Genomic DNA, 27,216 nt, shown 5'->3' with positions numbered 1-27,216 from the left:
AGCTCTGTGCTGTCATTCTCAGAGAATGGAATATAACTGAGCTCATCTTCTTTTCTTGTGGTATACTCCTGGAACATCTTCCATACCCCGTCAGTGATCAGGAGTCTGTTTCGTAACTGGTACAGAGCCTTGCGATTCTGTTGCTTCACAGCCTTGGCATAGCGTTTCTTCAGACGAGAAACCTGCATCTCCAATCTGGTGGCCTCTCTGCTTCCCATGTACATCTTCAGATAGGCTGTGCGGAAATCAGGCTCTGGCTCATCTGACACAAACACAGGAGGGATGGATGTCTCTTCCATGTTGCTTCCTCAAGAAAATTTCTCAGAAGATACTGTTACTTATCTCAAGAGCAGTTGAGAAGTGATGGGTTGAGCATGATTTGGCTGGACTTAAATACAGCTGTTAATTGGCTGTCAGTTTGGTTGTCTAATCAGACAGAAACTAGTTTGTGACACTTCACAGGCTGAGGCGACAAACAGCTCATTGTGTGGCATTGTCCAGTGACAGGTCATTTGGTTAACCATTTATCTAACCTGCCAGGTGATTGACTAGCTTTATTTAAGCCAGGTAAATCACTACACCTGTCTAGTGGCATGTTTGAATAAGTTGATGTGACAGTTTTATCACCTGGTGAAAAACAATTCATAATACAAAAATGAAGCAGTACATTTTTTGGTCAGTTTGTGATTGCAGTGATATTTCTCTTATGAAAGAAAAACTTAATGATTACAGTTTTAAAGAAAACATAAGCAAAATTGTTTTTATTTATTTATTTATTTATTTATTTATTTATTTATTTATTCAGTGTCAATTTTTTATTAATGACCAAAAAACTGAAGTCTTGACACATGCATGCTAAAATTTTTGATAAATGCAAGCAATTTTCTTCTTTCTTTAAGTTGTTTATATTTTTAGTATGTGAGATTTTCAACTTTAATTTGAGACTAACCTTTTTTTTTTATGTGGTCAGCCTGTTCCCTGTCAGGCCTGCATTGACCTGTTTAGTCATTTTTAGTGTCATGGTCATTCTGTTGACCAAGGGGACATTTACTCTAGAGTCCATTCTCTTTGCATGAACAATATGTCATCTGTGGGGCAGGAGAGATTTGCTTGCGTGGTCAGTTTAGTGACATTGTCACCTGAGAGTTTTTTTTTTTTTCTTGTGTGTATGTGTGTCACCTGTCAAGCATGCCGTGTCATATGTCGTATATGATATTTCAACTAAGACATTCAGTCTTAGGTTCTTATGTGAACCATGTCCCTGTACAGCCAGAGTCCAGTATCCTGGAAATGACCCAAATCCTACCTGAAGCCTTTGAAGAGCCTGAGACTTGATTCTGCACATAAGTATGAAGTTGATCTGAGGTTTCATCAGGATACGGTAGCAAGGCAAAGGAATTAGTTTTCCCTCCAACTATCAATGTTGTTTAAAAGCCCAAAAAGTCCCTTTTAGCACAACTGAGGAAGTCTTTGCACAGACCTTGAAAAATATCAAAAAATGCTGATAGTGATGTGTCATTCGGAATATTTTCAAAACTGCAAACTTTACTTTTTTACCAGAAAATTGCTAGTATTTGTATTCAATTTAAATAATTTTCCGATAAGGATTTTTAGATTTCAGTTAAAGTTTCTGTTAATTGTACCACCAGCGTTAGCGCTGGCGGTACACATGGTTTTAGTCCCGTCCAGATTGTTCCGCCGGTTCCTGCAGCTCCGCCGACAAGTTACCGTTACCGCTTCTCCTCCTAGACGGTAATGGCCCCCATACCCATCTCTTGGATTTAGGTCACCTATAATCTCAACTCGTTTCACGTAAAATTTGGGCTTTGTCGGTATTGGGGTCTAGGTGTGGCACTCATTGCAATGCACCCTTGTCCAAAAATGGCAAAATTAAATGCTAATTATCTACCCTACGGAAGGAATTATGGGAAAAATTTCTACAGACAGCTTTCCAAAAGTCATGTGTAGATTTCAAATATGCCCTTGGATTTGACCTTTGACCTTTATTTCAAGGCCAAACGGGCCAAAATTTTCAAAAAAACGAATTTTTTTACAAAAAAAAATTATTTGCGATGTTATTCAGACACCACACAGACTTAACCAATAATATTACTGGAAAGTGTTACCCTTCGGGTCATCTTTCATCTCCGTGAATTTGGGGTCAATCGGTGCATTTTCACGGGAGTAGCGGCCATAAGATACCAAAATGAAAACTGTCTCTAATTCGGGAACCGTTAATGCTAGAGACCCATTCTTTTTTGCATTTTGTAGAGCATGTAAAGCCCAACACTGGAGGTGGTCTCCGTTTTTCGTATTCCATACGGTTTTCGAGTTACGCTGTATCAAAAAGTACATATTGGTGGTGAAAGCAAAATGTGCAGTACGGTAATGGATAATAAATTTTGAACTCCGGAAAAATAAAACATAATGCTTGGCGAGGCAGACAACTTGTGGTCAAAAATGACATAATTTCATCACATTTGAACATCTGGAACTTCAGAGCACCTCCCATTTCAAGAATTTTTGACCAAAATGACCTTTTCTTTATTTTAATTAATTTTTTCTGTACGAAATTTATGGCACATTATTGTAACTCCAAAATTATAACATTTAGTCCCTTTTCATCATGAATTGAACTTTGCAAATTTTGTTTCCCTTTTATCTCCAAAACTGGCAGAGATAGGTCCATAGTTATTATTGTACCACCAGCGTTAGCGCTGGCGGTACACATGGTTTCGGTCCCGTCCGGATCGTTCCGCCGGCTCCGCCGGACGGCTACCGTTACCGCTTCTCCTCCTAGACGGTAAGGGCCCCCGTACCCATCTCATGGATTTAGGTCACCTATAATCTCAACTCGTTCCACGTAAAATTTGGGCTTTGTCGGTATTGGGGTCTGGGTGTGGCACTCATTGCAATGCACCCTTGTCTAAAAATGGCAAAATTAAATGCTAATTATCTACCCTACGGAAGGAGTTATGGGAAAAATTTCTATAGACAGCTTTCCAAAAGTCATATGTGTAGATTTCAAATATACCCTTGGATTTGACCTTTGACCTTTACTTCAAGGTCAAATGGGCCAAAATTTTCAAAAAAATGAAATTTTTTACGAAAAAAATTTTTTTTGCCCTGTTATTCAGACACCACACAGACTTAACCAATAATATTATTGGAAAGTGTTACCCTTCAGGTCATCTTTCATCTCCATGAATTTGGGGTCAATCGGTGCATTTTCACGGGAGTAGCGGCCATAAGATACCGAAACTGAAAACTGTCTCTAATTCGGGAACCGTTAATGCTAGAGACCCATTCTTTTTTGCATTTTGTAGAGCATGTAAAGCCCAACACTGGGGGTGGTCTCGGTTTTTTTGTATTCCATACGGTTTTCGAGTTACGCTGTATCAAAAAGTACATATTGGTGGTAAAAGCAAAATGTGCAGTACGGTAATGGATAATAAATTTTGAACTCTGGAAAAATAAAACATAAGGCTTGGCAAAGCAGACAACTTGTGTTCAAAAATGACATTATTTCATCAAATTTGAACTTCTGAAACTTCAGAGCACCTCCTATTTCAAGAATTTTGACCAAAATGACATTTTCTTTATTTTAATTAATTTTTTCTGTACGAAATGTAAGGCACATTATGGTAACTCCAAAATTATAACATTTGGTCCCTTATATCTCCAAAACTGGCAGAGATAGGTCCATAGTTACTATTGAAGTTGAATAGGAAGTCATATACTGGCAATCTTACTATGACCTTGAAAGTGACCTTTGACCTACTTTTCACCATGAACTGAACTTTGCAAATTTTTCTTCCCTTTTATCTCCAAAACTGGCAGAGATAGGTCCATAGTTACTATTGAACTTGAATAGGAAGTCATATACTGGCAATCTAAATGTGACCTTAAAATTGACCTTTGACCTACTTTTCACCATAAACTGAACTTTGCAAAATTTGCTTCCCTTTTATCTCCAAAACTGGCAGAGATAGGTCCATAGTTACTATTGAACTTGAATAGGAAGTCATATACTGGCAATCTAAATGTGACCTTAAAATTGACCTTTGACCTACTTTACACCATGAACTGAATTTTGCAAATTTTGCTTTCCTTTTATCTCCAAAACTGGCAGAGATAGGTCCATAGTTACTATTGAACTTGAATAGGAAGTCATATACTGGCAATCTAAATGTGACCTTGAAATTGACCTTTGACCTACTTTTCACCATGAACTGAACTTTGCAAATTTTGCTTTCCTTTTATCTCCAAAACTGGCAGAGATAGGTCCATAGTTACTATTGAACTTGAAAAGGAAGTCATATACTGGCAATCTAAATGTGACCTTAAAATTGACCTTTGACCTACTTTACACCATGAACTGAATTTTGCTTCCCTTTTATCTCCAAAACTGGCAGAGATAGGTCCATAGTTACTATTGAACTTGAATAGGAAGTCATATACTGGCAATCTAAATGTGACCTTGAAATTGACCTTTGACCTACTTTTCACCATGAACTGAACTTTGCAAATTTTGCTTTCCTTTTATCTCCAAAACTGGCAGAGATAGGTCCATAGTTACTATTGAACTTGAATAGGAAGTCATATACTGGCAATCTAAATGTGACCTTAAAATTGACCTTTGACCTACTTTACACCATGAACTGAATTTTGCATATTTTGCTTTCCTTTTATCTCCAAAACTGGCAGAGATAGGTCCATAGTTACTATTGAACTTGAATAGGAAGTCATATACTAGCATTATAAATGTGACATTAAAATTGACCTTTGTCCTACTTTTCACCATAAACTGAACTTTGCAAATTTTGCTTCCCTTTTATCTCCAAAACTGGCAGAGATAGGTCCATAGTTACTATTGAACTTGAATAGAAAGTCATATACTGGCAATCTAAATGTGACCTTGAAATTGACCTTTGACCTACTTTTTATCATGAACTGAACTCTGCTAATTTCTTTCTCTTTTAACTTCAAACTTGACAGAGATAGGTCCATAGTTACTCTTGAACTTGAATAGGAAGTCATATACTGGCAATTTACTGTGACCTTGAAATTGACCCTTGACCTACCTTACGAAGAACTTAAATTTGATTGTACCATATATATTTTTTGCAATAGTTTAAAAATTCTTGTTGATTGCATTTTTACAGCTTGTCAAGCACAAAACTGGTGGCTGTGTCCCTTATTTTGTGTATGTGGGGGTCTATACGAATGCGCTTGCTCCAGCTGGTGGTACAATATTCGGAGGCGGTATCGCCTCTCTGATCCTCTAGTTGAACTTGAATAGGAAGTCATATACTGGCAATCTAAATGTGACCTTGAAATTGACCTTTGACGTACTTTACACCATAAACTGAACTTTGCAACTTTTTAATACTTTTATTTTCAAAACTGGCAGAGATACGCCCATAGTTACTTTTGAATTTGAATAGGAAGTCATTAAAGTCAATTTACTGTGACCTTAAAATTGACCTTTGACCTACTTTTTACCATGAACTTAACATTGCAAATTTTGGTTCCCTTTTATCTCCAAAACTAGCAGAGATAGGTCTGTGGTTACTATTGAACTTGAATAGGAAGTCATATACTGGCAATCTAAATGTGACCTTGAAATTGACCTTTGACCTACTTTACACCATAAACTGAACTTTGCAATTTTTTAATGCTTTTATTTTCAAAACTGGCAGAGATACGCCCATAGTTACCATTGAACTTGAATAGAAAGTCATTAAAGTCAATTTACTGTGACCTTAAAATTGACCTTTGACCTACTTTTTACCATGAACTTAACATTGCAAATTTTGGTTCCCTTTTATCTCCAAAACTGGCAAAAATATGCCCATAGTAACTATTGAACTTGAATAGAAGTCATTAGGGGCAATCTAAGTGTGACCTTGAAATTGACCTTTGACCTACTTTTCATCATGAATTAAAGTTTACAAATTTTGGTTCCCTTTTATCTCCAAAACTGGCAGAGATGTGTCCATAGTTGCTATTGAACTTGAATAGGAAGTCATATACTGGAAATTTACTGTGACCTTGAAATTGACCTTTGACCTACCTTACTACTAACTGAACTTTGATTGTACCATTTTTGTTATATACTATTTTTGCATATTTTGAGAATTCTTGTTGATTGCATTTTTTACAGCTTGTCAAGCACAAGACTGATGGTGGTGGTGTCCCTTTTTTGTGTGTGGGGGGGGTCTATACGATCGCGCTTACTCCAGCTGGTGGTACAATATTCGGAGGCGGTATCACCTCTCTGATCCTCTAGTTGTTTACAGTTTCGAGATCTCAAGCTTCAACTCTTCTAGTATTTTTTTGGTATTTATTATTATTATTATTATTATTATTATTAACATTTTACCTTGGCAGATGTCTGCATTCTTGGAGTACTCACTACTTTGCCCATTTTTTTTTGTGTTTTACCTCAACTAAAAGTATTATTATAAAATATTGGTAAATATTTTAAATTCTATGGAACGAAGATAAATCAGTATTTAGTTATGTATTGAACTTGTCTGGTTTAGCTTTTCTTGGAAGATGTGCAGGTCCACAAATGGACCTCAGCCAGGAGCCCTGAAAAGGGCTGTTTGTTGACACATTGTGCTTAGCACACTCAACTTCTACCATTGGCATTGGGAAGTAGTCCAGAGGAAGAAAAGAGCTCTGTGCTGTCATTCTCAGAGAATGGAATATAACTGAGCTCATCTTCTTTTCTCGTGGTATACTCCTGGAACATCTTCCATACCCCGTCAGTGATCAGGAGTCTGTTTCGTAACTGATACAGAGCCTTGCGATTCTGTTGCTTCACAGCCTTGGCATAGCGTTTCTTCAGACGAGAAACCTGCATCTCCAATCTGGTGGCCTCTCTGCTTCCCATGTACATCTTCAGATAGGCTGTGCAGAAATCAGGCTCTGGCTCATCTGACACAAACACAGGAGGGATGGATGTCTCTTCCATGTTGCTTCCTCAAGAAAATTTCTCAGAAGATACTGTTACTTATCTCAAGAGCAGTTGAGAAGTGATGGGTTGAGCATGATTTGGCTGGACTTAAATACAGCTGTTAATTGGCTGTCAGTTTGGTTGTCTAATCAGACAGAAACTAGTTTGTGACACTTCACAGGCTGAGGCGACAAACAGCTCATTGTGTGGCATTGTCCAGTGACAGGTCATTTGGTTAACCATTTATCTAACCTGCCAGGTGATTGACTAGCTTTATTTAAGCCAGGTAAATCACTACACCTGTCTAGTGGCATGTTTGAATAAGTTGATGTGACAGTTTTATCACCTGGTGAAAAACAATTCATAATACAAAAATGAAGCAGTACATTTTTTGGTCAGTTTGTGATTGCAGTGATATTTCTCTTATGAAAGAAAAACTTAATGATTACAGTTTTAAAGAAAACATAAGCAAAATTGTTTTTATTTATTTATTTATTTATTTATTTATTTATTTATTTATTCAGTGTCAATTTTTTATTAATGACCAAAAAACTGAAGTCTTGACACATGCATGCTAAAATTTTTTGATAAATGCAAGCAATTTTCTTCTTTCTTTAAGTTGTTTATATTTTTAGTATGTGAGATTTTCAACTTTAATTTGAGACTAACCTTTTTTTTTTATGTGGTCAGCCTGTTCCCTGTCAGGCCTGCATTGACCTGTTTAGTCATTTTTAGTGTCATGGTCATTCTGTTGACCAAGGGGACATTTACTCTAGAGTCCATTCTCTTTGCATGAACAATATGTCATCTGTGGGGCAGGAGAGATTTGCTTGCGTGGTCAGTTTAGTGACATTGTCACCTGAGAGTTTTTTTTATGTACAGACACAGATGTGTCTGTACATATTGCCATCACCTGCGTCTGTCGTCGCCGTCGCCGATGCCGATGGCGATGGCGATGCCGGCGCCGTGCACTTTCCTTGTAAACACGATAAGTGGAGGGCAGTTTTACTTTTTGGCTTTATATTTACAGAGCTGATGAATATTCATAAAACGCAGGTCAAGTTCGAAAATCAGCATGATCGGGCCATTATTGTAGAAGTTATGCTGTTTTTTCACTTTTCAGCATATTTTTCACATTTCCTCAGATTCAATTCTTAGGCATGTTAACAGTCTCATTATTAAACTAATAAGATACGTAAAAGTGTTTGTTTGACATTTCCTGCATCTTTACAACATTGTTAGTTGATTTTGTAAAAATGATGGTAAACTTGTTATCGTGTATTGTGTAATAAAGTTTCAAAAATGGAAATAAACTCATATCATTGCAGTTTGTCAGATTCAATCATTCATTATGTTCAGAATCTCAGAATGGAAGAAATTGGACATTTAACACTGCTCTGTTGATATTTTTCCCATCTCGTCAATTTTCTTAGTTGATAATATAAAAATGGCAGTAAACTGTTAATTTTGTTTTATGTTAAAAATTGTTAAAAATGAAAAAAAAAAACATTTCAGAACAGTGCTGTCTTGTTTACATTTTGGCATTTTCAAGTTGTGACTTTGAAGTTCCATGGGCCTGAAGACCTTTGCTAGTCACATTTTCTGAATATCCATGATACTAATATTTTATTCTTAACAATTGATGGTCATCATGCTGTTAAACATTATGTAATATTGCATCAAAATTTGAAAAAAACCTATTTTGGGCACTGCTCCCATGATGACCATTTAAGAAAAACCATGTTCTCAAACAGTACAGTAAATATATATAGATGTGTCTGTACATATTGCCATCACCTGCGACTGTCGTTGCCGTCGCCGTCGTTGCCGTGCACTTTCCTTGTAAACACGATAAGTGGAAGGCAGTTTTACTTTTTGGCTTTATATTAACAAAGCTGATGAATATTCATAAAATGCAGGTCAAGTTCGAAAATCAGCATGATCGGGCCATTATTGTAGAAGTTATGCTGTTTTTTCACTTTTCAGCATATATGCAACACTGTAAACACATTTCAACAAAAACCGATAGGCCTGTTGTCATGAAACTCACAGGAAAAATTGATCTTACTAAAACGCAGGTCAAGTTCGAAAATTGGCATGATCGGGCCACTATTTTAGTAGTTATGCTTTTTTTTCTTTTTTCAGCATATATGCAACACTGTAAACACAATATAAGAAAAACAGATAGGCCAATTGTCATGAAAGTCACAGGAGTGGTCAATTTTACTAAAATGCAGGTTGAGTACGGTAAAGTCTTGAAAATTTCGTCGGCAGACGATTTTCCGCCGAGGTAATTTTTTTCCCCTTGAAAACTTCGTCGACCTTGAAAATGAGGTACTCAATAATTTTTGAAAAGTTCGTCACCAAATATGGTCGCGTTGTCCAGCTCAAACATGAAGGTAATGCGTCAGTTGATTCAAGACAATGATACGATCAGGATATCATTGCCGATAACACTCTCAATGGGAGATAGGAACAATAGTGCGCCCCTGCGAGCGGTTACTCACAATATAAGTGGTTAAGATGTGAATCCCCGTTCTTAATTGCGGGAACATCGGCCTTTTGTCTAAATAGTTTCATTACTATTACCTGGCTCAAGGTGCGTTATCAAGCCGGCAAATAAAAGTCATTTGTAACGCCGTTATTGTTATCGGCGGCTGTCCTAAATGAGGAAGACACAATGAAAAATCAAGATATTATCTCGAAGGGAAATGTACCCGTCACTTCTATTCATGTCCATGTTCAATTTAGGACCACTTAACAATTACCTGGCTCATCCATGGAGATCGTTCGCAATGCGAATGGGACGAGATGGCAATTTTCATAGCTTCAGCAGAGAATCTTTCGCGTAATATTGTCAACAGATCGTTCGCGATCCAAACGAGACAAGAAGAAAATTTTCATATTTATAGCAGACTCCGTTCGCGTAAGATCATCAGCGGGAGATCGTTTGCGATCCGAGCAAGACGAAAAGGCAATTTTCATGTCATCATCGGGAGATCGTTCGCGATGTAAGCAAGAATGAAATGCAATTTTCAAATTATTGCAAGGAACTTAGTTTGCAAAAGATCGTCAGCGGGAGATCACTATTCTAACCCCCCCCCCTTTGAATTTAATAAATAATATATATATTTTCATTTTATCTTAAACCCCCCCCCCCTTCCCTGCTCATGGCATATCTTCGGCGGAGAATCGTTCGCGTAAGATAATCATCGCGGGATCGTTTGCGATGTAAGCAAGAATGAAATGCAATTTTTATATTAGTTCAAGGGATTTAGGGAACTTCGTTAACGGAAGATCGTCAGCGAGAGATCATTATTTCACTCCCCCCCCCCCCAGACCCCAGACACACACACTTTGGATTTAAAAAATATCTTTTTCATTTTATCTTTAAACAGCCCCCCTCCCCCGCTCATGGTATATATTCGGCGGAGAATCGTTCGCGTAATATCCTCAGGACTTTGTTCGCGTAAGATCATATCAGAGGGAGATCGTTCGCGATCCTAGCTTGACGTAAAGGCAATTTTCATATCATCGTCGGGAGATTGTTCGCGATGTAAGCAATAATAAAATGCAGTTTTCATATTAGTTCAAGGAACTTAGTTTGCAAACGATCGTCAGCGGGAGATCATTATTTTAACCCCCCCCCTCCCCTTTGAATATTATAAATAATATATATTTTTAATTTCATCTTTATCCCCCCCCCCCCCCTTCCCCGCTCACGGCATACATGTATCTTCGGCGAAGAATCGTTTGCGTAATATATCGCCAGGACTTTGTTCGCGTAAGATCGTCAGAGGGAGATCGTTCGCGATCCGAGCGAGACGAAAAGGCAATTTTCATATCATCATCGGGAGATCGTTCAGTTTTCATATAAGTTCAAGAAACTTAAATTGCGGAAGATCGTCTGCGGGAGCAATTATTTTAACTCCCTGTAAATTTTTAGGAAGTTACAGATGGTACTTTTAGAAGGCCTGACATTCAATCCTGGGAAAAGCCCTGCATGCAACAAACGTTGCCAAGTGCATAATTTTTTTAAATATGTCGCGGCCAGGTTATAATGCAAGGAGGCAATTAAGCTTATCTTGATCCTTCTCCTCTATCAGGAGGTATGTTTCTTACCGAGAAGATAATTCTCAACACATTTTCGGGTACAGTAAGTTAAATTTAACTTAATCGAGATGCAATAAATATATTATTATTAACCACCAGAAAACGACTTAGGAAGTAGTTTTAAATATCCCACAATATAGGAGGGTCAAAGATAAAAGCCCAAAGGCCGGATTTTTGAAAATTTCGTCATACCCAGGAGTCGGGGGGAGGTAATTTTGAAAAATTAGTCGGATTTACACAATTAAAAATATTAATTAATTTTTAAGCGACGAAATTTTCAAGACTTTACCGTACGTAAATCAGCATAATCGTGCCATTATTTTAGAAGGTGTGCTGTTTTTTTACATTTCCTCAGATTCAATTCTTAGGCATGTTAACAGTCTCATTATTAAACTAATAAGATACGTAAAAGTGATTGTTTGACATTTCCTGCATCTTTACAACATTGTTAGTTGATTATGTAAAAATGATGGTAAACTTTTTATCGTGTATTGTGTAATAAAGTGTCAAAAATGGAAATAAACTCATATCATTGCAGTTTGTCAGATTCAATCATCCACTATGTTCAGAATCTCAGAATGGAGGAAATTGGACATTTAACACTGTTATATTGATATTTTTCCAATCTCATCAATTTTCTTAGTTGATCATATAAAAATGGCAGTAAACTGTTCATTTTGTTTTATGTTAAAAATTGTTAAAAATGGAAATAAACCCATTTCAGAACAGTGCTGTCTTGTTTACATTTTGGCATTTTCAAGTTGTGGCTTTGAAGTTCCATGGGCCTGAAGACCTTTGCTAGTCACATTTTCTGAATATCCATGATACTAATATTTTATTCTTAAAAATTGATGGTCATTATGCTGTTAAACATTATGTAATATTGCGTCAAAATTTGAAAAAAAACTATTTTGGGCACTGCTCCCATGATGACCATTTAAGAAAAACCATGTCACTTACTGTTCTCAAACAGTACAGTAAATATGTACAGATGTACCTTGCACTTTTATTGTAAACACAATAAGTGGAAGGCAGTTTTACTTTTGGGCTTTATATTTAAAGAGCTGATGAATATTCATAAAACCCAGGTCAAGTTCAAAAAACAGGATGATCGGGCCATTATTGTAGAAGTTATGCTTTTTTCTTTCACTTTTCAACATATATGCAACACTGTAAACACATTTCAAGGAAAACCGATAGGCCTGTTGTCGTGAAACTCTCAGGAGTAATCGATCTTACTAAAACGGAGGTCAAGTTCGAAAATCGGCATGCAGCCTGAGTTGGAAAAGCAGTCTAATTGGCTTCTTTTTCTGGAAGTTATACATTTTCAAAGTGTGAACTTGAACTCTCATGGGCCTGAAGCCTTATGCTTGTTACACATTTTACTTTCATTGGTATTTCCTGTTGAGCATAATTAAAAATTGATGTTGAATTTACAGTTTAACATAATGTACTTTTGCATCAGAATTGACAGTAGCCTATTTTGTGCATAGTTATTTCCTGCTTTTTGTCTGTACATTTGACAGCTTTGCTGCCTTGTTTTTTCTTGTGTGTATGTGTGTCACCTGTCAAGCATGCCGTGTCATATGTCGTATATGATATTTCAACTAAGACATTCAGTCTTAGGTTCTTATGTGAACCATGTCCCTGTACAGCCAGAGTCCAGTATCCTGGAAATGACCCAAATCCTACCTGAAGCCTTTGAAGAGCCTGAGACTTGATTCTGCACATAAGTATGAAGTTGATCTGAGGTTTCATCAGGATACAGCAGCAAGGCAAAGGAATTAGTTTTCCCTCCAACTATCAATGTTGTTTAAAAGCCCAAAAAGTCCCTTTTAGCACAACTGAGGAAGTCTTTGCACAGACCTTGAAAAATCTCAAAAAATGCTGATAGTGATGTGTCATTCGGAATATTTTCAAAACTGCAAACTTTACTTTTTTACCAGAAAATTGCTAGTATTTGTATTCAATTTAAATAATTTTCCGATAAGGATTTTTAGATTTCAGTTAAATTTTTTCTGTTAATTGTACCACCAGCGTTAGCGCTGGCGGTACACATGGTTTTAGTCCCGTCCAGATTGTTCCGCCGGTTCCTTGCAGCTCCGCCGACAAGTTACCGTTACCGCTTCTCCTCCTAGACGGTAATGGCCCCCATACCCATCTCTTGGATTTAGGTCACCTATAATCTCAACTCGTTTCACGTAAAATTTGGGCTTTGTCGGTATTGGGGTCTAGGTGTGGCACTCATTGCAATGCACCCTTGTCCAAAAATGGCAAAATTAAATGCTAATTATCTACCCTACGGAAGGAATTATGGGAAAAATTTCTACAGACAGCTTTCCAAAAGTCATATGTGTAGATTTCAAATATGCCCTTGGATTTGACCTTTGACCTTTATTTCAAGGCCAAACGGGCCAAAATTTTCAAAAAAACGAATTTTTTTACAAAAAAAAATTATTTGCGATGTTATTCAGACACCACACAGACTTAACCAATAATATTACTGGAAAGTGTTACCCTTCGGGTCATCTTTCATCTCCGTGAATTTGGGGTCAATCGGTGCATTTTCACGGGAGTAGCGGCCATAAGATACCAAAATGAAAACTGTCTCTAATTCGGGAACCGTTAATGCTAGAGACCCATTCTTTTTTGCATTTTGTAGAGCATGTAAAGCCCAACACTGGAGGTGGTCTCCGTTTTTCGTATTCCATACGGTTTTCGAGTTACGCTGTATCAAAAAGTACATATTGGTGGTGAAAGCAAAATGTGCAGTACGGTAATGGATAATAAATTTTGAACTCCGGAAAAATAAAACATAATGCTTGGCGAGGCAGACAACTTGTGGTCAAAAATGACATAATTTCATCACATTTGAACATCTGGAACTTCAGAGCACCTCCCATTTCAAGAATTTTTGACCAAAATGACCTTTTCTTTATTTTAATTAATTTTTTCTGTACGAAATTTATGGCACATTATTGTAACTCCAAAATTATAACATTTAGTCCCTTTTCATCATGAATTGAACTTTGCAAATTTTGTTTCCCTTTTATCTCCAAAACTGGCAGAGATAGGTCCATAGTTACTATTGAACTTGAATAGGAAGTCATATACTGGCAATCTAAACATGACCTTGAAATTGACCTTTGACCTACTTTACACCATAAACTGAACTTTGCAACTTTTTAATGCTTTTATTTTCAAAACTGGCAGAGATACGCCCATAGTTACTTTTGAATTTGAATAGGAAGTCATTAAAGTCAATTTACTGTGACCTTAAAATTGACCTTTGACCTACTTTTTACCATGAACTTAACATTGCAAATTTTGGTTCCCTTTTATCTCCAAAACTAGCAGAGATAGGTCTGTGGTTACTATTGAACTTGAATAGGAAGTCATATACTGGCAATCTAAATGTGACCTTGAAATTGACCTTTGACCTACTTTACACCATAAACTGAACTTTGCAATTTTTTAATGCTTTTATTTTCAAAACTGGCAGAGATACGCCCATAGTTACCATTGAACTTGAATAGAAAGTCATTAAAGTCAATTTACTGTGACCTTAAAATTGACCTTTGACCTACTTTTTACCATGAACTTAACATTGCAAATTTTGGTTCCCTTTTATCTCCAAAACTGGCAAAAATATGCCCATAGTAACTATTGAACTTGAATAGAAGTCATTAGGGGCAATCTAAGTGTGACCTTGAAATTGACCTTTGACCTACTTTTCATCATGAATTGAAGTTTACAAATTTTGGTTCCCTTTTATCTCCAAAACTGGCAGAGATGTGTCCATAGTTGCTATTGAACTTGAATAGGAAGTCATATACTGGAAATTTACTGTGACCTTGAAATTGACCTTTGACCTACCTTACTACTAACTGAACTTTGATTGTACCATTTTTAGTTATATACTATTTTTGCATATTTTGAGAATTCTTGTTGATTGCATTTTTTACAGCTTGTCAAGCACAAGACTGATGGTGGTGGTGTCCCTTTTTTGTGTGTGGGGGGGGTCTATACGATCGCGCTTACTCCAGCTGGTGGTACAATATTCGGAGGCGGTATCGCCTCTCTGATCCTCTAGTTGTTTACAGTTTCAAGATCTCAAGCTTCAACTCTTCTAGTATTTTTTTGGTATTTATTATTATTATTATTATTATTAACATTTTACCTTGGCAGATGTCTGCATTCTTGGAGTACTCACTACTTTGCCCATTTTTTTTTGTGTTTTACCTCAACTAAAAGTATTATTATAAAATATTGGTAAATATTTTAAATTCTATGGAACGAAGATAAATCAGTATTTAGTTATGTATTGAACTTGTCTGGTTTAGCTTTTCTTGGAAGATGTGCAGGTCCACAAATGGACCTCAGCCAGGAGCCCTGAAAAGGGCTGTTTGTTGACACATTGTGCTTAGCACACTCAACTTCTACCATTGGCATTGGGAAGTAGTCCAGAGGAAGAAAAGAGCTCTGTGCTGTCATTCTCAGAGAATGGAATATAACTGAGCTCATCTTCTTTTCTCGTGGTATACTCTTGGAACATCTTCCATACCCCGTCAGTGATCAGGAGTCTGTTTCGTAACTGATACAGAGCCTTGCGATTCTGTTGCTTCACAGCCTTGGCATAGCGTTTCTTCAGACGAGAAACCTGCATCTCCAGTCTGGTGGCCTCTCTCCTTCCCATGTACATCTTCAGATAGGCTGTGCAGAAATCAGGCTCTGGCTCATCTGACACAAACACAGGAGGGATGGATGTCTCTTCCATGTTGCTTCCTCAAGAAAATTTCTCAGAAGATACTGTTACTTATCTCAAGAGCAGTTGAGAAGTGATGGGTTAAGCATGATTTGGCTGGACTTAAATACAGCTGTTAATTGGCTGTCAGCTTGGTTGTCTAATCAGACAGAAACTAGTTTGTGACACTTCACAGGCTGAGGCGACAAACAGCTCATTGTGTGGCATTGTCCAGTGACAGGTCATTTGGTTAACCATTTATCAAACCTGCCTTGTGATTGACTGGCTTTAAGTCGGGTAAATCACGACACCTGTCTAGTGGCATGTTTGAATAAGTTGATGTGACAGTTTTATCACCTGGTGAAATACAATTCATAATACAAAAATGAAGCAGCACATTTTTTGGTCGGTTTGTGATTGCAATGATATTTCTCTTATGAAAGAAAAACTTAATGATTACAGTTTTAAAGAAAACATAAACAAAATTGTTTTTATTTATTTATTTATTTATTCAGTGTCAATTTTTTATTAATGACCAAAAAACTGAAGTCTTGACACATGCATACTAAAATTTTTTGATAAATGCAAGCAGTTTTCTTCTTTCTATAAGTTGTTAATATTTTTAGTATGTGAGATTTTCAACTTTAATTTAAGACTAACCATTTCTTTTATGTGGTCAGCCCGTTCCCTGTCAGGCCTGCATTGACCTGTATGGTCATTTTCAATGTCATGGTCAGTCAGTTGTCCAAGGGGACATTTACTCTAGAGTCCATTCTCTTTGCATGAACAATATGTCATCTGTGGGGCAGGAGAGATTTGCTTGCATGGTCAGTTTAGTTTAGTTTAAAAGCCCAAAAAGTCCCTTTTAGCACAACTGAGGAAGTATTTGCACAGGCCTTGAAAAATCTCACCAAATGCTGATAGTGATGTGTCAGTCTGAATATTTTTAAAACTGCAAATTTTACTTTTTTACCAGGAAATTGGCAGTATTTGTATGCAATTAAAATGATTTTGCGATAGATTTCAGTTTAATTTTTTCTGTTAATTGTTTACAGTTTCGAGATCTCAAGCTTTCTGTGTCTTTGTTAAAAGTAATGGCCAAACATTATGAATTTAACTATGGATTTATGATAAGGTTAAGAGTACCTTTTGACATATTCCATTTGACATATTCTGTATTAAAGAGTAGAATTTAGATAATTTTGATAAAAATGTCTGCACAAAATATTATACGATATTCGTCGCATATAATGAAAATATAAATAGTGCAACTGATGTCATTTCTTTACAGCCGAGTCCGTAATGAAGCGCCAATCGTCGATTAAGGGCGTCTGTAAAACGAAGCGGGGGCCCACCAAGTTAAACTTCAGATTCTGTAGCTATCACGTGCGTCTGATGGAGGGACCACCACCCAAAGAATACTACACAAAGGATCCTGATGGCTGGTATAAGATGCAGGAATATATAGAAGAGATGCGTGGTAGAACCATACAGCGGGGATTATGAGTGCCAGGATGTTGCTGTTTCGGAGAACCAAAAAATGCATCTTGAAATTACTATATCAGGGAAATTGAATATTTGAGAGGACTAGAAATGAGTTTTCTTTTATCCAAATAACACTTATGACAGAAAGCGTTTGATCATTTCAGTGGATTGGAATTTGTTAAGTCGGGTTTTCTTCTGATATAGACTCTTCTTGAAATTTATGAATGAAAAGGTAATCAGAAAGGGAACTGATGTGCCACAATGCGAAAGGAAAGTCAGATTGTCTTCAGAATAATTTCCATCACCAAAATTTGATGAGGCATTTTTATCCAACTTACGATGCCTTTCAAGAAGTTCGTTTAGTTCGAACTCTGTGCTTTATCAATCAAAATCCCCAGGCTATATTTAGAACATTGTTTGACATAAAAATCCCTGAGGCCATCAAGTCCGACAACTTATGAATAGAAAAGGAATTTGAGTAAAACGCATAATGCATTTTAAAACACCACATTTTAGAGTGAAACACTTAGATTTTATTTTCACTTACAATAGAAATGCGAAAGTTCAGCATCAACGCTTCTTTTCCACTTAATAGGCATGTAATAACCTAATAGCATGTAATAGACCATTTGAAGGGGATTAACCTGTATAGAATTATGTGTCATAAAAGATAAGTACAATAAAGATAGAAAAAATCTTTAATGGCGAGTACCATTAAAAACTCGAAGCCCTAAATATCAAAGCCCCTTTTTACATCGATCGGTGCAGTTTTCTATATTATTTTGGTTGAGAAATTGGCAAAATTTTTTATTAAAAATATTAAAAGAAAACTCGGTTTTAACGTAAGAAATTCGCTTAAAAGGAGTACGCGCTCGGCATTCCCAGACAACTAGTTTATTTACTTGTTACATTGGAGCTTGTGAAAAAAAAAGTACCGCTAGATGAGAAAAGGGGCTAAGATTATTTAAAGCACCGTTTAATACTTTCTGTAACACAAAATTTTTACCCAGTAATAATACAGCATACTAGTTTAAAATGATTAAGCGCCTATTCTGTACTAATCCTGGCGCGTTCATACCCCTTCATACTACTTCATTCTGAGGTGACCAATGCAACTGGCCTACACAGCCGACTTGACGGACTCCGGCTCTGTCCTCGCTAAAAATACTAGCAAAATACGCCAATCTAAAATAAATGAGAGGTATTTATATCACAGTAATCCGTATAGAAGATGCACCAAAAAGTGATAAAACTTATGTTAGACACTCAGTTGAGAGGTAATGTCGAAATGCTGGAAGTTGTGCGCGAAAAAGAAACATTACAGGAAGCCCCCTTTTTTATCAGAAGTATCTACTCTCCAACAAGTATGACAAAGTATAAAGAAACGTTCGATGATTGTGATAATAAAATTGTGCTCGAACACTTAGCCAACACACTAGACTGATAGCTAGAACATGTGAATAAAAGAGCTCCAAAGAGCATAAAAAAGTCCAAAAACAAATCAAAACTATTCGACCAGTACTTATGTCCAATTTGACACAAGATAAATTGGAAGGAATTCAATGAAATGAAATACTGTGTTCGTTTTGAACAGGACAGACCTGCCTAATGCTTCAGGTGTCTACTTTATGAAAGTGAACTACAATGGGTTTTTCTTAAAGTTAATTAAACTTATAATTAGTTTCGAGTCTAAAGGTTTAAACCAATTATAGGGCGATAGCCAATTTATGATACCACCCCCCACGAGTACAATTAACTTTGCGATTTGGGTTTAAGGCCGTTTTAAGAACGACTGACTCAGAATAACTTTTAAAAAAACGAGGTAGTCTGCCTTTTAGATTCTTTGTGAAACTCAACTTCCTGGCTAACATTCTAAGCAGTCTTTGCTATGACCTATTTTAAACTAAAGTCGTTTTGTGAAACGTCCCTCGATCACAGGCACTCGAAGGCATGGGTAAGATATAATGGGAACCATCCGATATAGCCTGGCCCCAGTTTAATCACTGCATCCGACAGGGTAAGATGTGCCCATGTGATCATGTAACCTTGGTAATTTTTAAAGTTCTTAGCCAGGGAACCTGACTTAAGTTGTTGTTTTTTTCTTTGTGTGTGAAACTGGGGCCTGAAATGATCCGTTTGTGGTAGGGTTAATTTTTTAGTGATAATTATTACATGAAAGGCGAAACTTTATTATGAACCGGGCATGTCACCTTAGAAGCCAATACGAAAGTGACACAAAATGATGAATTCGCACTAATGTTTAGTGATTTTACAGAATAAATGGATATATTTTATAAACCCTCTCAGCTTTTTTTCTGTTGCCGTACTGTACTTGCCAGTTTTCCATTATTTCTGACCCCACTCTCCTCCAAATACCACATAATCTTGCATAACTTTTGAACTATTCCAGATGATTCCCATTTAACAAACTATGTGGTCAAGCTTCGAAACGCGGTGCCTATAGCTTTTAGCTTAAGCTGGGTGTTTACTGTAAAATTAATCTTTCTTCACAAACGCATTTTTCCAACTTATTGCTAAAACGGCTGCTGAATGGAAACGGAAAAAAATCACGACTGGGACGGTCAGGTTATACAAAATCATCCAAGGTAAAGTGCCGTAGAAGTCGTTAAATATCGTTATCTTTTCGACTCTTTTCACCGCCAGCGTGTTCACGGCCCAGATGCAAAGATTACAGGCCATGAGAAACACAATAAGGCCACGCCCACGCCGATGCGCCGCGTGCGTACTGTACGGCGTTTTCACGTCCGGGACGCGACGGCTACTGTCTGTGATGAACACGAACTGTGCCGTGGCCTGTGTCATTCCCATGACACACAAGAACAGTATTGGGATCACGGTGGACGTTTCTGCTTCCCCAATGGATGACACAACAGACAGAAGAAGAAAGAGACCGTTGACAAAAACTCCAGCAGTCGACACCAACAAGAGGTTGTCGTCCAAAGTGTCTATCTCCATACCCATGTATTTCAAATCCTTCATCCAAACGAACCCTATGATCACTGATATCCCTGCTAACGCCAGCAACAAGATATCCAAAGATGCGATAATATCAACACCAATGACGTCATTTCCCGTATCGCTGTCCTCGAACACCACCATGTATATTGTGATCATAATGACTGTGACAAGGCCAACGCCAAGCCCTAATATCCCCCCAATCACAGATGGCACGTGGTCCTTTAGAGCCCGAGATTTGAGCTGCTTATCCCTCTCCCTCTCCTGCCGCTCGAACTCGTCCTCGGGTGGTTCGCCGATGCTCTTGTAGATGGTGTACATAAGGGCCGCACCGATGATGCTGTACTCGAGAACACAGGGGTACAAAAATGGCGACGCCCGGTCGAAGAGGGACTGTAGACGACTGCATTCATTTGGGGTGGAGTTGTCGGCAGTCTCTTCTATAATATAATGATGGTATAACAATAATATTTTAATATGGGAGAAAAAAAAAAACGGGGAAAGGGAAAGGAATCAAGACCGAACAACTTTTGATATCAAGACCATCAAGACTCGAATTTCCTTCAAGTAACTTAAAATAAACAGAAAAAATTAAGATTGATATTCAAACAGTATATTTCCCTGGGGAGCATTACTTTGCGATGGCTTTAGAAAAACTTAATGGCATTTCACAAAAACATTGATCTTCATTAATTGACTATTACGGCGTATTTCAGGGATTGAGGATAGGGTCTTACTTAAGCTCTCCCGGAAGTCATCTTCGGTGTCCAGAATAGAGTACGCCACAAACACGCATGCGTTGGTCGCAGCCACGTGGCTAAAGCCAAAATTGGCTAAACCCTTTTTCTTTGTCACAACTATCTATTATGAGGGGGAAAACAAAAATAGGTCATTATATCAGTTTAGTATTCATGATGTTATCATTTGACAGTAAAATCAATCACGATGTTGTAGGCGCAATTACTTAAAGGCATATGGGTGCATTCCCAGAGATTTAGATCGACCCAGAGATTTAGATTTAGAGCGACCTAACTCCCTGGGGGTTCACGCAAAATTGCAGTAAGCCGAGCGCGCACCATAGTTAATTACCCCCTTACAGCTTTTAGTAGGCGGGACAGACACTTAAGCCGGCTAAGCTGACAGTAATCTAGTGAGACTCCCCACAGGGATAGACCGATCTAAAATCTGAGGGAATAGGGTCTATAATAAGCGTTAGACATTACACAACGTTTTAATTTCCTTGAAAATGTCAACAGGCACAGTAGGCCTATTTTGGCAGTGATTTTGCACACTAAGAATTCTGCACACTAACAATTAATGGAAAAATGCCAATGCTTTTAGTTTCTTTTTATCCTCAAAAACCCATTCTACAGGAGTCACGTCATTCACGTCAGGTTTATCTTAGATCCTCTCTGTTTTTTTTAATATGACAAACTGGTCTAAATTTAACCTGATGTGAACGTAACTTCTTTCATTCCTCACCTTGTGAAATCGGAAAATGAAATAAGTTTGAACAATGACGAAGATAGGGTTGATGACGGTCGACACGATGTTGGTGGAGGGTTTGCAACCTCGTGACACTTCCGTCCCGAATTCTATTATTTTTAATATATCATACAGGAACCCGCCAAATCCGAAAACTGGAACAGTGAAGTGATATATTCTCATAAGTTTTCATTTATTACAAACACCCTTAGTTTCAGAGGTCTTTAGAAACTCACTTGTCTAGTATCAGTATGCCTCGCTCGTTACTGGAATTTCCAGGAAGCTTTACTTTAAAACTCAAGGTGCTTAAAATAGCAGTGGCAACAACCTGTCTTGCAAATATCTAATTTTCGATATTTGTCAGGTTTTTACGAAAGGCTTATAAACCGAGTAGTACGCAAAATTATTCTTTTTTTTTTTAATATAATGAAAGTTGTACTTAAAAAAAGTGATATAAAGCAGTTATCCGAATATAACTCAAAATGTTTTAACAAAGTAAATTAGTTTTGAAAAAGTACACTGATAAACCGCATACTTATGGCGCCTATCCGTAGATACAAAGTGAGACCCTCTCCGCCGTAGTGAACAGCCGGAAGTTCTTCCTCCCCGCTGGCGACTGATTTCTTCGGGGACTCCTTGGATGACGTGGCTCCGTTGCTGAATCCATCTTCATCTTTGTCAGCGTGGTCCAAGTGCACTTTGTTTTCGTGGTAGGCTACCTGCCTTGGTTTTTCGGGATCTTTTACATGCAGGTAGTGCAGAAAAACGTAGATCAGATAACCAATGGAGACCAAGTACTGGTAGCCCTGGAAAACCTGCAACGAATGTTGAGAATATTTCAGTCAAGGAACAGAAATTGCAAAGAACTGCATCACCTTCTTTTTGCCCTCAACGTTATATTAAAAGTTTCCCTCAAACAACATCTTAACTCAGTTATTTCCACTCGAGTATATCAGTGACATCTTATCCAGGGGATGACGTACAGGTGTTGTCGCCCCTACCTGAAGAGTGGAGATACCCCCAACACACACACACACACACACACACACACACACACACCCATTTCCCTCCCCCTTCCCTACTTTCGCAAAAACGACAAACAGAAATACTGGGAGTGGCAACGAATCCGATTTAGTATGAAGTTGGCTGAAAAATCTTTTATGGTAACTTTAAAGGATGTGATCGTTTTCCCTATTCTGAGACTTGCTCTCAAAAGATGAAGTCGGCCCAATTAGTTTATGAAACTTGGTCGACGAGTTTTCAATAAAAATCATTTTGAAAAGACTGAAACCTGAATACATCTATATAGCTTTTGAAGCGGATTATATGTAAGTTTAACTATGAGGCAAATAAAGAATATCTGGCGAAAACCCGTGTCATTTTAATATAGCAAAGAATGTTGACGGGGCCACAGGATATGATAACATTTGTAAAAATAAACATGCTTTAAATTTGTGACTTTTTTCATCCTGCATCGTCATCTGTTATATGGGTCTACAGAAGGGCTCTAGCACACACACACACACACACACACACACACACACACACACAAGCAAATACACAGAGAGAGAGAGAGAGAGACTATACCTCCAAACACACAGCAGTGATATGCCTAGAGCTGGAGAAAGCCAATGCCAGGGGAAACACCAGTCCTGCACTGATGGTGAATACCGAGTATAGGCCGCAGAAATCACGAGACTTGTACCTGTAATATGAAAGAAAAGAATAATAACGTAACGGGCTCCAATTCCGCTTAGTTAATAGTCGTGATTGTCAACTCTGCAAATTTACAACCATTCATTTTTATTCTGTCAATGAATTGCGCTCGTTTTTGATTTGTTTTTCACCTTGAGGTTCAGAGATTCCGTTACTGGAAACGGCAGATATTAGAGGGGCGAGTATACAACAGACACAGGAGTTGCCAGAGACCTCTGAAACTCGGGTGGGGGAGGGGGGGTATTTCATCACGTAAATGCAAAACAATCACCTGAAACACACAGTCTGTCTATGGCTTTTTGTCAAGCCAGAAGCTGAACTAAATGTAATTTGGAATAATACCAAAAGGGTCTGCTCAGCTCTCAGTTTGGTCTATCACAGCCACAGGATCACACAATCGATATGCAATACACTAGTGGCTGCAAAGGAAATTCTTACCACTACTCTAGCGGCATTATCACTACAAATGCTCCTAAATATTGACGAAATGTATATCGTTTATCTAATGGAGTTCATCATCATCATCATCATCATCATTGTTGTCGTTGTTGTTGTTGCTGTTGTTAAACACTGTACAAAAGTCAAAGTAATCGAAAACCTTCCAAATTTCTTACAACTGCGTATTGAAAATAATCCACAGGGAACTTACAAGGACTTGATATATGTAAACGCAAAAGAGTATATGGACTTGGGAGAACTCCATTATCACGTCTTATTTACCTCAGGGAGTCAGCAGACACTGACAGCCAATTCAGCCAAGTGTTAATTGAAACTGCTTTATTCTCATGGTAATAATATAAGCCACGTCAAGTACCAGGACATGGAGCAGGGTAGTCTATCATGTGAACGTTTTGTTACTATACCAATGTAAATGTTTTGTGTCCTGCCAAAATAGGTACATACGTCTATAGTGTGTGTTCTACTGATAACTGCCAAGTGTTTTTTTTTTTTTTTCAAAATTGTTTTCAAAGGCTCCATTAAAATGCTAATTTAAATTTCAAACCACACATTTGGGAGATAAATCGACTTATTTAAGAAGGTATAATTTTGATGAATTTTTTTCGGTGTACGTGGATCAAGCTCTCAAGCGTCACATTAAAAATATTCTCATCACTGCCTCGTGCCATCGCCTCGTTTTTTTTTTTTTTTACTATCCCATTACGGTTAATATATATGTTTTGAAATGAAATTGTGATGCTGAGCAAACTCAAATTTTGCTGCCTTTCATTCTTGTTAATCACCTAACGTACCTATCAAATAATTTTGGCAAAAAGCGTGTACACAAAGTACCTTATATATCCAGAACTCGACATACAATGACACGCCAATCTTTCTTTCGTTCTTTTTTCTTTTTCTTTTTGTCTTTCCTTTTTTCCCGGGTCCATCACATGAAGTGGTGGGGAAAATTAAACATTGTCGCATTTTTTTTTTAAATCTAAAAATGCGTTTCACGAAGGATTGAACAACTGTTGTCAACATAGTCGACAAACCATATAACGCTTATCTTATTAAAATTGTAACCAGTAACCCATGCCTAGACAACCGTAATTTTCTTCAGGGGCGGGGGGGGGGGCAAAAAAAAATAACGAGTATTTATAAAGCGCATTTTAGTCGGCTAAGAACATAGCCGTCTTGATTAAGATCGAACGTCGACTTGTTATCACAGGCCCGGGGCGTACCAAGGAAGGATGAATTTTTACTACAATTTAAAATTCCCTTTACTTAAAGATAACGGTTTCCTAAACATAGCAATAAATAAACCTCTGGCGTACTTCAAACCAACATCTGTTTGTATATCTACAGCTTACCTGAATATGACAAACGCCAGCTGTGAATTCATAGTGAACCCGCATCAAATACAGAGCTGAATGCGTGGTGAACTGGTAATGTGCAAAATATATATATATCATTTCTATTCGAGCTCCTGACACAAACACAGGAAACACCTTCTGATAATCCAGACGGCTTATTTAAAACATCACTGCAAAGTTCGGGTCAGTGGTAAATATGCTTAATGCCAGCCATTTGCCGTCCCATTTAATGCTGAAATCGTTTTCGAAAAGGTTCAATGCTGCCGAGGTGGCGTGACTCAAACGTTCCGTTATCAGACCGCCGTGCTCCCACTGTTCTCAGATCATTTTATATTATGTTTCCCCATTAGATCTTTTGGTGTGCTTGCTGTATTCGATATGATATACATATAGAAAAAAAGAAGTATAGAAAAACTACGACGGTCGAGGCACAACCTCGGTGGATGCTAGCATACAGTGGCGCGTCAAGTCGTGTCCAGAGAAGTTTTCTGTTATTTAGAATTTAATGATATTGATTACGTGTTCAATGGATTGATTATCGCCATATCTTACGATAGAGGTGAGAAAGTTTTACACTACGACATTAAGATTACTTTAAACTACAATTTAATTTTCTTGTAACGGTCTCAGCACGAGGTCACTCTGAGAGCGTGACACTAGCACTTCAGGTAGTGCGCACTGAAATATAAATGGGACGCGACTTTTTTTTATTATTTTGGCTACAATCCTTGCTGAACTACAGGGCAATAAAGTTTGTTGATTTAATGGAAGCTTGGGAATAATCAAGATGACGATACAAACACAAGAAGATTAGTTATTAAATTGATCGCAGGAAAGAGAGTCGGGAGGAAAATGGAAAGAGGATCAAGCGCTGCTTAAGGTACCCCATGCCCCTCTTAAACTGAAGCGATTATATTAGCCTAAAGCAGTCAGTCGACCTGGTTTTTCAGCGTGGTCCAAATAAACAGAATTAAGGCGCAGAGCAGTTGGATTTGAGTGTATGCACCATTGTGTAAACACGTATATGCATGTGAATGGTGGCGTGGCCAGTGATCTCAATATATTGAACAAAGATTTCTATTAACGCTATATCAGATATTGAATCATACTCAGGGATACAGACAATGCCCTCCTGCTGTACCCCACCACCCCTCTATACCCCACCCTACCATCACACTTTACAGCTAGTCGATCACAAACACGCCTTCCCACCTTCTCAAGCTTGTAGAAATACAAAAAAGTCAAAGACCAAATCATATTATTTATTTAACTCACTTATATTATCGAAATTATTTTGAAGTGATAATTTCATGGGCGGATAAGGAATTCACCGAAGTACCCTGGGTTTAACAATAATGCCAGTGACCCTTCGCGACACAGCATGCGATTTCTGTCCAACTTTCAGATATTACTTAAGTTAGTGAAATAAGGGAGAGCTTCCCAAGCTTCTGTTGGTTAAGGACACATTCTACACGTCGTATGAGTCCTAGCGAGAGCAGGTATGTGAGATTGAAACATACTGATATCACATAACCCGGAGAAGGTCAAATCACAGCTGAGTACAGGGACTTGCTTTTCGGAGCTGTGAGGTCAGATATGTATCACAGCATAGTACACTGTTCACTCTTATCTTTGTTGAAATTGCTCCCAGCTACCGTAAAGATTAATATTTTATCAATATTGACCCTAAATTATAAACTAAGCGCACATATTTTTATAGTTACATAAGAACGAGTAGATAAGCGAAGTTAGTGTCACAAAGGAGCATGCGGTACTTACCGACGACTAGGGGCTTTTGCAGACGCCATGTTCCCAGCTTGTGTGACCTGACGTCAGCAGTAATGCGGATCGCTGACCAAGCCGAGAAAGACCTGAAAGGTAAATAGATGAAGACGCGTTTGTTTTCGTTCGGGTCTACTCAA

General features: G+C 37.8%; 2 protein-coding genes across 2 annotated transcripts in view; one reads left to right on the top strand and one right to left on the bottom strand.

The window, feature by feature from the left end:
- Positions 1 to 18,008, top strand: part of LOC106170512 (large ribosomal subunit protein uL22m) — a 24,972-nt gene extending 6,964 nt beyond the window's left edge. The window contains exon 6 of the mRNA XM_087008057.1: positions 17,113 to 18,008. Within this exon, the coding sequence (XP_086864183.1) occupies positions 17,113 to 17,327 (215 nt within the window). The 3' untranslated portion in view covers positions 17,328 to 18,008. The remainder of the gene's footprint in view (positions 1 to 17,112) is intronic.
- LOC106178945 (proton channel OtopLc) lies at positions 17,817 to 27,216 on the bottom strand. Its single transcript, XM_013562350.2, has 6 exons — positions 27,074 to 27,216; positions 23,355 to 23,472; positions 22,303 to 22,582; positions 21,765 to 21,922; positions 21,020 to 21,143; positions 17,817 to 20,722 (listed from the first exon to the last, which is right to left on the bottom strand). Exons 1-6 carry the CDS (start codon positions 27,100 to 27,102, stop codon positions 19,803 to 19,805), a joined length of 1,629 nt encoding a protein of 542 aa, XP_013417804.2. The 5' UTR covers positions 27,103 to 27,216; the 3' UTR covers positions 17,817 to 19,802.

This window comes from Lingula anatina, chromosome 3 (assembly GCF_051362555.1).
Source record: "Lingula anatina isolate TDL-2025a chromosome 3, LinAna3.0, whole genome shotgun sequence".
Lineage (NCBI taxonomy): Eukaryota > Metazoa > Brachiopoda > Lingulata > Lingulida > Lingulidae > Lingula > Lingula anatina.
This window is presented reverse-complemented; position numbering and strand designations above follow the sequence as displayed.

Coding starts and splice junctions, on each gene's coding strand:
- LOC106178945 (XM_013562350.2), bottom strand. CDS start 27,102: ATGGCGTCTGCAAAAGCCCCTAGTCGTCG. Junction 23,473..27,073: donor GCAAAAGCCCCTAGTCGTCG/GTAAGTACCGCA, acceptor TTCATATTACAG/GTACAAGTCTCGTGATTTCT. Junction 20,723..21,019: donor TGACTTCCGGGAGAGCTTAA/GTAAGACCCTAT, acceptor ATTATATTATAG/AAGAGACTGCCGACAACTCC.